The sequence below is a fragment of the Mustela lutreola genome, chromosome 7 (genome assembly GCF_030435805.1).
Source record: "Mustela lutreola isolate mMusLut2 chromosome 7, mMusLut2.pri, whole genome shotgun sequence".
Taxonomy (NCBI): domain Eukaryota; kingdom Metazoa; phylum Chordata; class Mammalia; order Carnivora; family Mustelidae; genus Mustela; species Mustela lutreola.
This window is the reverse complement of record NC_081296.1, coordinates 6,756,285-6,773,607: the sequence shown is the minus strand read 5'-3', so window position 1 is coordinate 6,773,607 and position 17,323 is coordinate 6,756,285. Positions and strand designations below refer to the sequence as shown.

Below are 17,323 nucleotides of genomic sequence, written 5' to 3'. Positions count from 1 at the left end.
ACCTGAGCCAAAGGCAGAGGCTCTAAACCTACTGAGCCACCCAGGTGCCCCTCAAATAAATAAAATCTTTATAAAAAAAATTAATTGCCACATTTTAGCTCCACCTTCTCATTTCACACATCTCCCTACCAGCCCTGGCCTAGAACCACTGGGGGATGGCGGGGGGGGGGGGGGTCTGCCAGGGAAGCCAGCTGCAGCTCCCCGAGCTCTGGATTCTGGGGTCCTGTCACCCCCTCCCTTTCATCAGCAGCACACTCTCAACTGCTCTGTCCCTTTTCCACAGTTGGCTCCCACTCCATCTCCCTCTTCCCCATCACTCTATCAGGTTTAAGAGAAGGCCTACTGCATGCTCCGTTCCCTTCTTGAGTCAGAAACCTGTGACATTTTAATTTAAAGGGCAAGGTAGAAAGAATCTTTACATCTGCTTTAATTTTTTTTTTTTCAGGCAAAATACCAGAGTTATAAAATAAAGAGCGGAAACACGGGGCCGTTATCACCGTTTGCCTTTGCATGTGCGGCAGCAACAAGGAGACAAACCCCACAGAGCTGAAGGACCCGGTCTCACAGGCGTCTGTAACCAGGCGCTCTGTCAGGGAGATTGCAAAACCGTCCTGGAGAAACGTCTGCTTGAGATAAGACTAAAGGATGACAAGACGGTGGGAAGAACACGCCAGGAACAAGAGAGAATTGTTTTTAGGCTCTTCTATTTGAGATACACACACACACCCCCATTCAAACTGCTTTTATTAAATTCCACTTTGGTAATATACCTTTAGCTTATAGCAAGGAATATTTTAAAGAAACATTTACATCTAAAGACAGACTAAGGATACTATTGACTTCAGTAATGCCTTCTTTATGAGCAAACCTCACAAGCATTTTCTTGTTGGTCAGATTATCAGACAGAGTTGTGCATTCACTAAGCAGATGCTTTGTTTTATTTTTAACCTGACAAACACTATGAATTGTACTGACTAGCTAGGTTTCTCTTTCTCCGTTAGCTGCTAAACAATTAAAATTAAATTTGTAGGGGTGCTCGGTGGCTCAGTTGATTAGGCATCTGCCTTTGGCTCAGGTCATGATCCAGGAGCCATGGGAATGAGCCTCACACTGGGGTCCCTGTTTGGTGGGGAGCCTGCTTCTCCCTCTCCCTCTGCCGATCCCCCCACTTATGTTTGTTCTGTCAAATAAATAAAATCTTTAAAACAATTAAATTTAGGGGCACCTGGGTGGCTGAGTGGGTTAAGCCTCTGCCTTCGCCTCAGGTCATGATCTCAGGGTCCTCGGATCAAGCCCCTCATCTGGGAATCTGTGCTCAGCAGGGAGCCTGCTTCCCCCACCTCTCTCTCTACCTGCCTCTCTGCCTAGTTGTGATCTGTGAGAAATAAATAACCTTTTAAAAAAATTAAATTTCTAGCTTGCCTACAGCATGCATTTTTATATTAGCTTCATCTTGGCTTTATTTCTTACCTTTGTGTTTTTTTAAGATATTTTAAATTCTTTTTGGAGCAATGCAAGTTATAAATGATGTTCTATTAACAATAAGAAATGGGGGGCCCCTGGGTGGCTCAGTCGGTTAAGCGGCTACCTTAGGCTCAGGTCATGATCCTGGGATCCTGGGATCGAGCCCCGCATCGGGCTCTGTGCTCAGTGGAGGGCCTGCTTCTCCCTCCCTCTGCCTGCCACTCCGCCTACCTGTGCTCTCGCTCTCTGTGTCAAATAAATAAAATCTTAAAATTAAAAAAAAAGTAAGAAATGGATCTCTGTGTTTCCCATACTTTGTGTGCATTTTTCTACAATACCCAGCTCGGTGTGGGCACATGGCTAAGCATTAATCAGTACGTGTTAAGTGACTAGACAATTCAGTACAAGTTTCTATGTAACACAACTGAGGAACCATACTCACCTCTAATGAGAAAACAGACTACTTAAAAATCCAGGAACCATGTTGGTTCATATTTTACTTATATGTTTCTTATCTTCTATTTAATTATTAAAATGGCTATAATAAAAAAAAGCCAAGGTTTATAAAATATAATTAAAAATTAATCAATTACCACAGGTTTTTGTTTTTTAGAAAGACTTATCCATTTATTTGAGAGAAAGACAGAGTATGCGTGTGCTGTGGGGAAGGCCAGAGGGAGATGGAGAGAGAGCAACCCCAGCGGAACCCCCACCGAGTGCAGAGTCCAATGCTGAGGGTGATCCCAAGACCCTGAGATCACAACCTGGGGTGAAACTGAGTCAGATGCTCAACCAACTGGGGCCACCCAGGTACCCCAATTCTTTGTATTTTAAAATGAACCTTTCAGCCCTCATTCACTACCTTTAAGGATGAGAGCGCAAGAGAAATGATATGTCGTTAAACTACTCCTTTTCCCCCACCCTAAAGATTAAAGGTTTTCTAACCTAATTTAGGTTATATTTAGTAAAAATTTCAAAAAACTATGGCAAAAACTTGATCTTAAATTACAGAAACTATAAGATCGTGCATAAGAACCTTTGGATCACTACTGACTCATTCATTAAGGGACTCCCTCTTGGTTGAAACACTTTCTTCAACTTGACTTTCAAGACCCTCTTGGTTTAAACACTTCCTTCAACTTGACTTTCAAGATCCCAGGCTCCTTGCTTTCCAATCTAATTCACTGACAGCAGTGTCTGTGTCATCTTAGTCTCCTCAGCTACACCTCCACATGGTGGAGGTCCCCAGGGCTCATCCTGGCACCTCTTTTCACAACCGCATCCCCTCCCTAGGTGACCCCATTTGGTCTTATGGTTTAAAGACCATTCACTCTTAGCTTTCAAATTTATGTTCAGCAAGAAGCTCTTCCCTCAACTCCAGGTTCATATTTCTGGCTGTACTCTTTTAGATAAGCCTTAGAAGTCTTCTTGGTTCTACCTTTACAAAATGCAGTTGACCCTTAAACAACACTGCCATTAGGGGCATGGCCTCCACTCCCTATCCCCCTCCCTCCAAACGGCTGAAAACCTGCATGTAACTCTCCCAAAACTTTACTAATAGCCTACTGTTGATCAGACGACATATCGATAACAATTAACACATTATATTTTATGTTGTATTATTATATACTGTATTCTTACAATTGCGTGAGCTAGAGAAAAGAAAATGTCATCAAGAAAATCCAAAGGAAGAAGGGGTGCCTGGGTGGCTCAGCTGTTCAAGCATCTGGGTTTGGCTTGGGTCATGATCCCAGGGTCCTGGGATGGAGCCCCACATCGGGGCTGCTCGGCGAGCAATCTGTTTCTCCCTCTCCTTCTACCCCTATCCCTGCCTGTGCGTGTTCTCTCTCTCTCTCCCTCTCTCTCAAACAAGTAAATAAAATCTTAAAAAATTTTTTAAAATAGGGGCGCTTGGGTGGCTCAGTTGATTGGACGACTGCCTTCGGCTCAGGTCATGATCCTGGAGTCCCAGGATCGAGTCCCACATCAGGCTCCCAGCTCCATGGGAAGTCTGCTTCTCCCTCTGACCTTCTCCTCGCTCATGTTCTCTCTCAAATAAATAAATAAAATCTTTTAAAAAAAACAATTTTTTTTTTTTAAATAAATGCATTGGGGCACCTGGGTGGCTCAGTCAGTAAAGCACTGGACTCTTGGTTTCGGCTTGGGTCATGATCTCTGTGGTTGTGGGATCAAGCCCTATGTTCGGTTCTGTGCTCAGTGTGAGGTCTGCTTCAGCTTCTCTCCCTCTCACTCATCTTGTCTCTCTCTCTTTCTCAAATAAAGTCTTTTTTTTTTTTTTTTTTAAAGAAAGAAAATCCTAAGGAAGAGAAAATACATTTACAGTACTATACTGCATTTGGTGGGGGAAAAAATCCACATATACATAAGCCCATGTAGTTCAAACTCATGTGGTTCAAAGGTCAATCAGCTATCCACAGTCTGACCACTTTTTACCCATCTATCACTCCCAAGCTGGTAGATACAACCCAGTAGCATACCTCTTGCCTGGAATACTGCAAAAGTGTCTTAATTCAACTCCCTGCTGCCCATTGTACTTCCTCCCCAGTCTAATCTCCAAACAATTGCCCAAATGAGTTTTTAAAAATGTAAATCAGATCATATCACAGCCACACTGAAAACTCTCCAAAAGTTTCTCACCACACATCAAAGTCCTTCCATAGACTATCCAGCCCTGCACAACCTTGTCTAGCCTCTCCTTTGGAACTCATTTTCTACCACTTTTTCCCCAATTCATTCTGCTCAAACAGCACTGGTTTATTCTTGAAGTTCCTCCAGCAGGAGAAATTTAGGACCTCAGACATGCTTTGCCTTGCTTAGAATGCTCCTACCCTCACAGTCTGATCATTTTTCTTTAAAATATTTATCAGTACTTGACATTTTATCTTTGCTTCTCCTTGCTAGATTATAAACTACCTGAGGGCAGGGACTTTTGCTTGTTCCCTGCTGAATCCGACATCTGAAACGGGGACTGGCACAAGGGCACACAGCGTTTCTCAAACAAACAACGAAGAACATCACTTCAAGGTCAGGCAGATCAAAACAAGCAGGTTTTTATAACGTAACTAACGTAACTAATTCAATCTGTAAACATAATAAAAATAGGCCCAAGCTAACTTGTTTTCCCCACTCAGCAAGTACAAACTAGGAGACATCTGTTTGTCACACAATAGTAAGGACAGCATCTATGCTCCACCGCCGGCCAATACCTTTCGGTCCAGGTATCATGTAACAATCAGGCCAGATATCATTTCAGAACAGAACAATGACTGGAATCTGAAGAAGGACAAAAACCAGGACCACGCTGAACACAGGAAAATTTCAAGGACTTTAAAATTAATCCACTTACCTTCTATTGACAGGAAAGGATTGAGTGACCACCAGCTTCAGTGAAAATACCAACTAAACATTTTCCCCTCTTCGTTCTTACTCTACCCACTCTAGTTTTAAAGGAAAGAACTCGACAGTCTTTTTAGATCAGTGGCTCTCAGATTTAGCTGGTATTATTAGTATTTACAGAGAATTTTTTTTTTAAGATTTTATTTATTTATTTGACAGAGAGAAATCACAAGTAGTCGGAGAGGCAGGCAGAGAGAGGAGGAAGCAGGCTCCCTGCTGAGCAGAGAGCCCGATGCGGGACTCGATCCCAGGATCCTGAGATCATGACCTGAGCCGAAGGCAGCGGCTTAACCCACTGAGCCACCCAGGCGCCCTATTTACAGAGAATATTAAAAAATGCTCTCAAGGCCCCACCTCTAAACATTACAATCCTTCAAAGAGGGAGGAAGAATCTGCAAATTTAACAAGCACTCCAGGATGCAATGCAGGTAGACCAACAAATCCCTTTAAATACCTATAGTCTAGAAAAACCAATCCTCCTGTCAATGCCAAACCAAAACCAAAAGACCTAGATCCCAGCTCTTAAGCTGGCTTTTTTCTCTGTCTTTATAAATATAATTTCACTAAACTGCAGAAAATATATGAAACAAAAAGAAGGACAAAAAGGCAATTATCATCTTACCACTCCAATACGCTTCGGGTAGCATTCGGGTGCGCTTCCTTCTCTCCATACCTCTGGGTATGCGCCTGGTTCTGTTCCTTCTGTTTTATTCCCAGCACACACAGCTTCAATGCTATGTATCATACACACTTCCTATGTTAACAGTATCGCCTAGTATTCCTCAGTATCACACTCGGTGGCATTACCCTGCATGGAGTGCCCCTATCACTGGTATCTAACCATTCCGACCAGCTGACTACTTCCTCTCTACTGCAATAATCCAGCCGTAAACATTTTTATAGACAACATTTTGTACAGTACTTGAATACTGGGTGGGGGGAATCTACAGTGTCAAACTATTTTACCACCACCTTAGGGCTCTTCCAACAGATCTCTAAAATACTGAGGTGGGGCTCCTGGGTGGCTCAGTCACTTAAGCATTTGTCTTGGGCTCAGGTCATGATCCTGAGTTCCTGGGATTGAGCCCTGCATTGGGCTTCCTGCTCAGCTGGGAGGCTGCTTCTCCCCCTCTCTCTCCCTCTGTCCCTCATCCCTACTCTGCTCTCTCTCTCAAATAAATATAAATTTTTTAAAGATTTTATTTATTTATTTGACACAGGCAGAGATCACAAGTAGGCAGAGAGGCAGACAGAGAGAGAGGAGAGAGGGAAGCAGGTTCCCCTCTGAGCAGAGAGCCTGATGCAGGGCTCGATCCCAGGACCCTGGGATCATGACCTGAGGCGAAGACAGAGGCTTTACCCACTGAGCCACCCAGGCGCCCCTAAATACAATCATTTTTTTCTTTTTTTAAGATTTTTAAAATTTATTCATGGACAGAGAGAGATCACAAGTAGGCAGAGAGGCAGGCAGAGAGAGGAGGAAGCAGGCTCCCTACTGAGCAGAAAGCCTGATGCGGGACTCGATCCCAGGACCCTGAGATCATGACCTGAGCTGAAGGCAGAGGCTTAACCCACTGAGCCAACCAGGCGTCCCCCTATATACAATCTTTTAGAAAAAGTTAAATATTGGGAGAGAAAGTGCTTTGCTTTTAATTTCCACTTCTTTAATTACTGAGGTTAAACATTCTTTGTTCATTAGCTATATTTTTCTCTACCTATCTATCCTGCCATTTATCCATTTATTTATGGGATCTTGGTATTTTCTACTTGGTTTAACTTTATAGTCAGCTTCCCACTGAGCTTCCTGATTGAGCTTTGAGCCTTCGTCGACTATGTGCCCGTTCAGTGGTCTGTTTTCTGCCTCTGTACCAACCAAGACTGTGTTACTTTGGGGACACACTGTCGTCAGGCAGCTAAAACCCTCTCGATGTAATGAAGCACGCATGGTCTTCCTTATGAGGTTGCTGTTACCCTGGCCAGTCACTTGACTTTTCCGGGCCCCGATCCCACTTGCAAAAGTGTGGAAAACACCACCTACAGCTCCCCAGCCGGACTTTCGTAAATACAAGCTAATAATGCCAAGCGACTGGCTCCCTCCCGTTCACCACAATTCATCAGAAGTCAGTGTGTTACCCCCCAGTAAGCCGAAAGCAAACTCCTAAGAACACGGGAGGCTGGCTTCGCTTTTAAGCGAATGTGACCTTGTCCGCAGAACCGCGGCGGCAGGAACGGCCGCGCCTACCCGTCCCGGTCCTCCCCTCCCCGGGCCCCACCACTCACACACACTAAGAGCGAAACCGAGTCAGGACCTCAGACACACACAAAGGCCCTCGGTCGCACGCGACTTTTCCGCTCTCCCGCTCTCCTCGGCAAAAGCATACACAAAACGACGTCAGCGGGCCCCGCCGCGGCGCCGCCGCTCCTCCAGCCCCGAGGCCGGGCCCCACGCCCGGAGCGCACCCGACGGGCTCGCTCAGCGGCCGCAGACGCGGGACGCTGCCCCGACCGCCGGCGGCCCGGAGGCGACAGGCCGGCGCGCGCGGCCAGCGGGGAGCCGCTCACCTCAGCAGCGCCAGGAAGGCGGCGGGCTCCACGTCCGGCAGCTCGATCTCGGCCGACGTGGTGGCCATGCCGCCGTTGAACATGGCGTCGAAGACGGCGCTGCCGGCCGCCAGCACGAAGCGGTGCGCGGGGATGCGCTGCGGGCCCCCGGCGGCCGCGGCGCCGCGGCCCTTGCCCAGCACGAAGCGCACATCGCTCAGCAGCTCGGAGTTGAAGAGGAAGGCGAAGCGCTCCTTCAGCGACGCCTTGGTCGCCTGCCAGTTGTACAGCGGCTCCCGCTGCAGGGGCAGCAGGGGCCCCAGAGAGGACGGCGGCGGCGACGGAGGCCCCGCGGCGCCCGGCTCCGCCTCGGCCGCCGGCACCTGCTCGCCCGCAGCGGCCGGCCCGAGCGAGGCCATCCTCCAGCGGCGCGGCTCCTCGGGCTAGGCAGAGAGCTCCCGCCGCTCAGCCGCCATCGCCGACGCCGCCCCCGGAGGCCGGCACCGCCTCGGTGCCTTCCGGGAAAGGCGCTTCCGGCGGCCGCGCACCTCCCCGGCCCCGCCCCGGCCCCGGCCCCGCCCCTCCCCGGCCCCGGCCCCGCCCCTCCCCGGCCCCGGCCCCGCCCTTCCCCGGCCCCGGCCCGCTCGCGGCTACCGGGCGCGCGCCCTCGCCACGCAGGGATGCGGGAGCGCGCGCGACCGCCCGAGCCGGGCCGGCGCAGCGTGGAGTCCTTCGCGGCACGCAGGGCGGTGTTTTCCGCGCCCGGTGCACCCCTCCCCGGGAGGGCCGACGCACTAGCCCCTGCGTCTCCTCCGACCCGGAGCGCCCGTCCTCGCCTCGGGCCCCTCATCATCAGCTCCAGCGCCTCCCACGTATCCCAGGGGCAGGTTCCTGGGCTGTCCCTTCAGGAGTTTCCCGTGGAAATGGGAGGCCCCGAGGCCTCAGCCAGGGAGCGCTTCGGAGGGCGGCAGGATGACCCACGGCCTCCCTTCCCCAGTAATCTCCAAGTCACCCCTCCGGAGACGGGCGAATCTTGGACCCCTCCAGATCCAGCAGCCCACATTCTTCTGCTCTAGTGTCTCAGTGACTGTCACTGTGGATCACGGAACTATTTTTTTAACGTTTTACAATCCATTGCTAAAAATTAACACTATTTTAGGGCAACACTTTTGGGTCCCTTCCCTCCCTGGGAACTCTGTACCATCACCTTGATATCACTCAAACCTTGCTTTGGTGCCCACCAAAAATAATAAACAACAATATTTTAAATATCAGAAAAAACCCACAATCTCTCAAATGTACCAGAGGTCATATAGTAGAGGCCGCATTATCAACAATAATTATAATTTAATAGAAAATATGAGGACGCTGTGTATGAAAACTTGTGGAATGCAATCAACGCTGAGTTCAAGCTAAAGTATAGCCAAAACCACTCTTTCTGCGAAAGTGGAAGTAATGAAATGAAGTACAGAATTCTGGGAAGGTGGCAGAGGAGGAAACCCCAGGAATCTGTCTCCCCTCCTAGACAGCAGCTGCTGGCAGGGTCTGTCTGATGTGGCTATTTTGGCTTTCTGGAGCCTGTTAAAGGCTGGTCATTTAGGGGAAGATTTGGACTAGACACTGCTGTTAATTTCTGTCGATTTCAGTTCTGTGCACAGAAGCAGCCACTCATCCCTCAGCCCCAGCCACATGGAAGGGAGACAGCTGCACCCGGCCTGTGGGAGCCACGTGGGCAAAAGGAACCTGCCCTCCAAATATCTGGGCTCTGGGCACTGATTCCTGCTTCTAATCCCAGAGTCCGAAGAGGTGGGCAGCATGTTGTTGAACTTCCCGCTTTGCGGCAAGCATCTCCTTCCTCCAGCTGAATTGATTTCCACTGCATTTAAAAGACCAGTACCCAATTCACCCTCCTTAATTTTCTTACCATTTCACTGAGCTTGTAAGTTCAGGTCCCACCCAGATGGAGGAGCTTTCGTAAAGACAAGAGACTTCTGGCTGAGATCCCAAAGGGCCATGCTCTAGAAGTAGGGGTTACACACCAGTAGTTAGAGAAAAATTAATTAGCTACAGCCAATCTTTGACAGGTTCAAGGTGCTCTGTACAAGCTGCCATAAAGAGACTAAATCATATAAATCAAGATATATCATCCAGAAAGTCAACATTTTTTTCTTCTACAATGTTGTGGGGGGGGGGGGAATTAAAATTATGAGGCATGCTGGGGCGCCTGGGTGGCTCAGTGGGTTAAGCCGCTGCCTTCGGCTCAGGTCATGATCTCAGGGTTCTGGGATCGAGTCCCGCATCGGGCTCTCTGCTCAGCAGGGAGCCTGCTTCCCTCTCTCTCTCTCTGCCTGCCTCTCCATCTACTTGTGATTTCTCTCTGTCAAATAAATAAATAAAATCTTTAAAAAAAAATTATGAGGCATGCTAAAGAGGCAGGAGAGACAGAGGAGGACCAAGAATAGACAAGAGAATCAGATCTGTGGATGGTTCGGATATTGGATTTATCGGACAAGGACGTTAAAACAACCATGTTTGATATGATCAGGAAAATAGAAGAAAGATGGAGAATTTCAACATTTAATCCATGAAAGTGGAGGCTCCTAACCTGAAAAAAAAATACTATAAACACATTAATACCTAAATAATGTGTGTTTAATAGCCAAGTAGAGCAGAGCAGATGATGACTATAACTAGAACACAAGTCAGTAGAGGCTGAAATTGAAATACAGGGAAAAGGGCAGAAAATATAGAAAAGAATGTATGTCTGTGAATCGTATGAGAAAGGACTAATATATATTGCAGTATTAGAAGGGGAACAGGAAAGAGGTGGGGCAGCATGTGAAGAAACACTGGCTGGACACTTCCTAGAGCAAGTGTCCCAAGAAAACCAGGTAGAACTGCATCACTCTTTTGGACATAGCCTGGAAGTCATGCAAGGTCATATCCACTGCATTCCATTAGTTACATATGCTAATCTGTAATCTGGTCCATCCAGATTCCAAGGGGTATCAGAGAATTTATGGACATGTTTCAAAACTACCACACCACAAAAGCTCTGGCTGTTGAACTCCTAGGTATAATCCCAACAAAAACTAAGACATATGTAAATCCAAAGAAAATACGGAAGTGTGCCTAGCAGCTTTGCTCATCATAAATGGCCAGTGATTCTCAATAGTAGAGTACATAAATGGTGGTATAGTTATACGATGAATGAAAAAGAACAAACCTTAATCCTGAAACAATGTGGATTAATTTCATTACTTATTGAGCTAAAGAGCCACATGAAAATACATCACGATTCCATTTATATGAAACTTCACGACTGGCAAAACTAAGACGTGGTGCTAGGGGTCAGAATAGTGATTACCTTCCACTGGATGGTTGACTTGGAGGGTAGATGAGGGAAACTTCTGGGTTAACAGAAATTTTCTTTATCTAGAACTGGTAGTAGTTCCATGGGTGTTATTCAGGGTATATATTACTGTGTAAGAAACCAGGCCCAAACCCAATAGTTTGAAAGAGTTACTTGTTTTTCTCATGAATCTGCAACGTGGGCAGGGCCTAGCAGGGAATACTCATGTCTGCTTCACCCAGAATCATCTGGGGTGGCTTGACTGGGGTCTAGAAGATCCCTTTCCAGGGCTCATGCCTGTGGCTGCAAGTTGATGCGGGCTGTTGTCTGGGAGCTCAGCTGGAGTAGAGGACCCAGAAGGACCCAGAACCCTGGCTTCTCTCCGCGTGAGCCTCTCCGTGTGACTGGGGCTTCCTCACAGCATGGTGGCTCCAAGGGCACATGGTGGTCTGAGAGAGAGATAGAGACAGAGAGCGCATCAGGAAGAGGTTCTATCTCCGTCTATGTGCTAGGCTTGACAGCCACATAGAATTTCACCTCCCCACAGAGGTGGTCACAAAGTTCTGACCAGGTTCAAAAGGAAGGGGCTTGGATTCGACTTTTGATGGGGGAGGGGTCAGCCACATTGTGAGAGAGCCACGTGGGACTGGAGACCTTATTAAATCGTCTTTAGCAAAGACAGTAGGCTCTAAGTATTCACATATGCAAACTAATGTTAGCTTTCTACTTGGGACTTGTGTCCTCTACTACATGTAAGTTGTACCTCCCGAGAAAAGTAAAATGCAAACAACTTATAAAAGCATATATAGAGATCAAGGTACAGGTGGAGACTGACAATTCGTGCCTTTCTTTCTTGTGTAGCTGCTCAGCAAGGGTCACTATTGGTCATTATCTGTTTGGTATGTACACTTTTAGACTATTTCTTGTATACTTAATTAAGAGCATTCTCTGTCTACCTGCCTATCCAAGCACATAAACCCATAAATACAATTAAAAAAATCAGAACAGTTTCATATTGTTTCTGAAGCTTGATTTTTTTTTTTTAAACTTAATACCTTGTGGAAATCTTCCCAGGCCATGCAGTTGGGAGCAAAGTGTCTTCAAATGTTCAAAGAACAGATGCTAAATAAATTATCGAAAGCTTAGAGGATGGGTTCCAAATTCACATTATGACCTTGGCTCTGATACTTACCCCTGAGACAGCTCACAGGAAGGAAGCTACAGATAGACAGACAGACATCAACCAAACACATAGATGGATAGTCTATGGGAATCTCAAATATGGTAACAGCAAATCACATTTGGCACTAGTGGAGGCATAATTAACCACAACTAAGTACAATTTATTCAAATAATTCAGAGGTAGCTCAATATAAAGAAATGGCACTGGTAATTATTACCTCCACTACAGACATCTCAAGCCTAGTATCAAAAAGACGTCGCCATATATTCTTTGACATAATAGTTTCCCTCTTGGGTATTGATCTGATTTAAATATATTCCCATCTTGGTGAAATGACATAAGTACATGGATATCATGACAGTTTTATCTGTAATGAGAAGATGGCAATTTCCATCTTTTTGGGTGGCTCAGTCGGTTGCATGTCTAACTCTTCATTTCAGCTCAGGTCGTGATCTCGAGGTCATGAGAGCCAACCCCGCATGAGGCTCCCTGCTCAGTGGGGCGTCTGCTTCTCCCTCTCCCTCTGCTTGACCCCCTGCTCATTCTCTCTCTCTCTCAAACTGATAAATAAATCTTTCAAAAAAAAGAGAGAAAGACCTGGCTAAATTATAGTATATTGGAGCACGATACAGCCATAAGGGAAAATAAATGAGGCAGTATGATATGTACTGATACGGAAGCAGTCCAAGTTATATGGTCCGGTGAAAAAGAAAGATTAAAAAAATAGGGGCGCTTGGGTGGCTCAGTGGGTTAAAGCCTCTGCCTTTGGCTCAGGCCACGGTCCCAGGTCCTGGGATAGAGCCCCGAATCAGGCTCTCTGCTCAGCAGGGTGCCTACTTCCTCCTCTCTCTCTGCCTGCCTCTCTGCCTCTCGTGATCTCTGTCTGAAAAGTAATTAAATAAATAAAAATCTTAAAAAAAAAAAAAAAAGTAAAATGAGTTACAGGGGCGCCTGAGTGGCTCAGTCAGTTAAGCGTCTGGCCTTTGGCTCAGGTCATGATCCCAGGGTGCTGGGATTAAGTTCCAGGTCAGGCTCCCTGCTCAGCGAGGAGTCTGCTTTTCCCTCTCCTCCTACTCCTCCCCTTGCTTGTATTCTCTCTCTGTCCAATAAATAAGATCTTTAAAATAAGCTAAACACTGAAATAAGGCAGAATTTAATAGGGCATTATAGTGTGTGACAATACTCCTACGTGACAACGTAGTATTCAACTGTTGACCTTGTCCTCTCTCTGCCCCAGTTTTCTTGTCTGTAAATTTATTATTAAATCATAATAAAAGCTCTATCATAATATCATAGACACAGGCTTTATGAGTCTGAATCTTACACAAGAAATTAATGCAAAATCAAATAGAAATTTGGAGTATGGGTCTTCATTGCACCCAGCCTTTCAAATTTTTGTTTGAAATTACCAGAAAAATTAGAAGAAGTTATAATTGAGGAGATAATCATAACAAAGCACACTTTTTAAAAAAGATTTTATTTATTTATTTGTGAGAGAGAGCATGAAAGGGGAGAAGGTCAGAGGGAGAAGCAGACTCCCCATGGAGCTGGGAGCCTGAAGCGGGGCTCGATCCCAGGATTCTGGGATCATGACCCGAGCTGAAGGCAGACGCTTAATCAACTGAGCCATTCAGGCACCCACAAAGCACACATTTTTAGAAAGCCAAAAAATATCACAAATAGCACAAACCCAGAAAAATAACATTATCTTTTTTTACCAGATAACTGCCTAAAACATTTCTATAATACTCTTTCCGCCCTGCCATTTTGGCTTCATACCCTTTGATCGTCGCTTCACATGAAAATGATTTTGGTGTGTCATTTTCTAGAGGAAAAAAATGAAAAATCATTTGTATTTTTTCTCCAGCAGGATAAAAAAAAAATCTATTATTGGCTATTTAGCAAAGTTTCTTGAGTTTTAGAACTTGTTGATGAAAATAAACACATTTTCAGGACTATCGTGAAATCTGGGAAACCCTCTTAACCCTCCGTGATGTTTCTTTTCTGTACAAGCTGTAGCCAATCCTTAAACAGGACAGCAAGAGAGTTGTGCCCCACAAACCCAGGCATTCCAATATACGTTATTTTGCATGATTCCTGTTTCAAAAGAGTATGATTATCTTTAAGTATAATAAATGAATTATCAAGACTATTCCTGACGAGAGGACTCCTTTTTTTTTTTTTTAAGATTTTATTTATTTATTTGACAGAGAGATAGAGAGACATCACAAGTAGGCAGAGAGGCAGAGAGAGAGAGAGAGAAGCAGGCTCTCTGCCAAGCAGGGAGCCCAATGCAGGGCTCGATCCCAGGACCGTGGAATCATGACCTGAGCCGAAGGCAGAGGCTTAACCAACTGAGCCACCCAGGAGCCCAGGACTTCTTTTTAGACCAGGTGTTCATAACCATATTTTACACTTTGGTGGACTAGAAAATATTCTGCGCGCTAGTTTCTGTTGCCATATATTTTTAACCTTATTTTCTTTCACTAACTGTATACTGCTAGAGCTGGGTCCCAGAGGGACCCTTTTATATTGGAATAGCACCACGTTGGGTGTAGAGAGTACTTAAAAATAAAATCTTTAAAAATGAAAAGAGAAAGTGTTCCAGCTCTGTACTTCTGTGCCATGATGTTGGGTAAGTTGGCCTAACAGGCAGGAGGAGTATTTGTGGAAGCTATTTCTGTAAGGGGCATCGAGCAAAATTGACTGGTAACCATACAAGGAAATCCCACTAAACCTACCTGAATGTATTCTGGACTCAGCTTCTCCTTAATGCCAGAGGCCATTCCAATGCCCCCCCCCCCCAGCGATATCGGGGTACTGTGAAGGAAGATTTGTCAGAAACAGTGGTTTCTTAACCAACTGTCATTGCAATATCTTACTCTGCAAATTTTACCAAATATAACACTGTGTTATAACTTGCTAGAGCCCCCTCCAGGGTCTGGGAGGAGGTTTGTGCAACTGAAGGGCCCTGAAGCTTAGATTCATTCGTTTCATAATAAACTGCCTCTGCAAAGACTTGATGGGACAGTTAATCAAATTAATATATGGAAAACAGACAGCCTGGCAAGAGGGTAAGTGATCAATAAATATTATCTATTATACATTACTGATACAGAAATAAACAGACAAATACAGCAGACTAAGAAGTCCAGAAACAGGTTCAGTTTTATGTGTGTGTGTGTGTGTGTACACACACACACACACACACACACACACACACACATATGTATTTTTTTAACTGGAGCTAGATTATATGTCATTTTATACACCAAAATATATACCTGAAAGAATAAATCCATATATAAAAGATGACATAAATAAAGAAGAAAAAGAATAACATTAAGACATAAGAGAACCAAAATGAAGTGCAAGTTAAATGATCTGGTCTTGAGGTGGGGAATGCTTTTCTAAACAAAATACCAAAGACTATATCCATAAAATACAAATACTGGTGGATTTAACTACATAAAAATGTTAAAGTTCTGTTCATCTACAAATAAAGCATAACATTCTTAGAAGTAAAAAAAAAAATAAACCAGGAAAAATTTTTGTATAATATATAATTTTATGAAAAGGGAAGTATCCTTCACATATAAAGAGCCCTTACAAATCAATAAGACAAATACCACTCATCTCATTTCTTTAACAAAGGACATGAACATAGAATGCATAGAAGTATAACTTATTGTAAGAGTGATTCAGAAGGGGTGTCTCGGTGGCTCAGTTGGTTAAGTGTCTGAGTTTAGCTCAGGTCATGATCTCAGGGTCCTGGAACTGAGCTGTACATCAGACTACCTGCTCAGTGCGGAGCCTGCTTCTCCCTCTGCCTCTCCCCCTACTCATGCTTCTCTCTCAAATAACTAAATAAAATCTTAAAACAAACAAACTGTGAATCAGAAATGTGTGTTACAGTTTAAATCTACATACCTTTCTTTTTTTAAAAAAGATTTTATTTATTTATTTGACAGACAGATCACAAGTAGGCAGACAGGCAGGCAGGGGGGGGGGAATCAGGAGGAAGCAGGCTCCCCGTCGAGCAGAGAGCCCAATGTGGGGCTTGATCCCAGGACCCTGGGATCATGACCTGAGCTGAAAGCAGAGGCTTTAACCCACTGAGCCACCCAGGCACCCCTGGGTACAGAATTTAAAAACAACAAGGATATAAAAACACGATACTTTTAAAAATGAAAACAGCCCCCTGCAGCTAAAAATACATTATATGTTAGTAAAAAAAAATAAAAAATTATAAAAAGAAAACAACCTAGGCAGATGATTGCTTAAGTAAATTATTGAACAATCGATCATGTAATGGGGCAATAAATGCCTACTGAAGAGTGTGTACGGATTATGAGAGAATGTTCTCGACCCACAATGCTGAGGGAAAGCAGGCTACAGAACAAGGTGTGCAGCCTCCCATCTTGCCCTAGGGGCTCAGAGTACACCATCTTGTTTAAATGTCTGGATTATGTATATCAAAGACCGGAGGTTTACAACCACTGTTATGAATGTGGTCTTTTTCAGTGTGATGGAATTGTGATTCCTCTCCCTACTTTTTAATTTGAGGATAAGAAAGGGTCTTTTTTTTTTTTAAGTAAAAATATTCTGAGATTTGAGGTGCCTGGGTGGCTCAGTTGTTAAGCGTCTGCCTTTGGCTCAGGTCATGATCCCAGAGTCGTGGGATCAAGCCCCATGTTGGGCTCCCTGTTTTGGGTCCCGGGGGGGGACGGGGTGGGAAGTCTGCTTCTCCCTCTCCAACTTCCCCTGCTTGTGTTCCCTCTTTTGCTCTCTCTCTGTCAACTAAATAAATAAATAGAATCTTTAAAAAATACATATATTGTGAGATTTGACTACATATGATTTTTGAGTTAGGTAACCGGTAATCTTTGGCAAGGACAGTAGCATGCCCACGCCATAAGATGGTTTATTTCTTTGATGTTCTCTGACCTGCTATTAAGTATCACCTCTCATTTGACTAAACGCAACTTAACTCAGATCCACACTCAGAGCAAACCCCTAGGTTCAAGGCACTAGACATGAGATTGCCAAGATGACTAGAACATATGACTTGCCCCAGAGAAGCTAATAATTTAGTAGGAGGGGGAAACCCACTGGGACTTACTCAGCTAGAAATAAAACTTCTTTTTTGGATTAAAAAAAAAAAAATGCCCTAGCAAAGGCAATTTGCCATGCCCGAGACTAAATTCAGCTTACTTAAGGAGCCCTTCTTTCTTTCTTTGCTTGTCATTGCTTTCTGGAATTCAGCCTAGGAAAGTAATATATGTCACCATGTGTGCTAGTTTATAATTAGAACAAATGTGAGGACTTATAAGAAAAAGACCTATTGGCAAAAAAACATTTAGTAA

General features: G+C 44.9%; 1 protein-coding gene across 2 annotated transcripts in view; it reads right to left on the bottom strand.

The window, feature by feature from the left end:
* BTBD1 (BTB domain containing 1) overlaps positions 1-7,940 on the bottom strand; it is a 46,229-nt gene extending 38,289 nt beyond the window's left edge. The window contains exon 1 of one of the 2 annotated variants that reach the window (XM_059179877.1): positions 7,444-7,940. In XM_059179877.1, the coding sequence (XP_059035860.1) occupies positions 7,444-7,841 (398 nt within the window). In that variant the 5' untranslated portion in view covers positions 7,842-7,940. The remainder of the gene's footprint in view (positions 1-7,443) is intronic. The other variant, XM_059179876.1, reaches the window with a different exon arrangement.
* Positions 7,941-17,323: the final 9,383 nt, after the last annotated feature.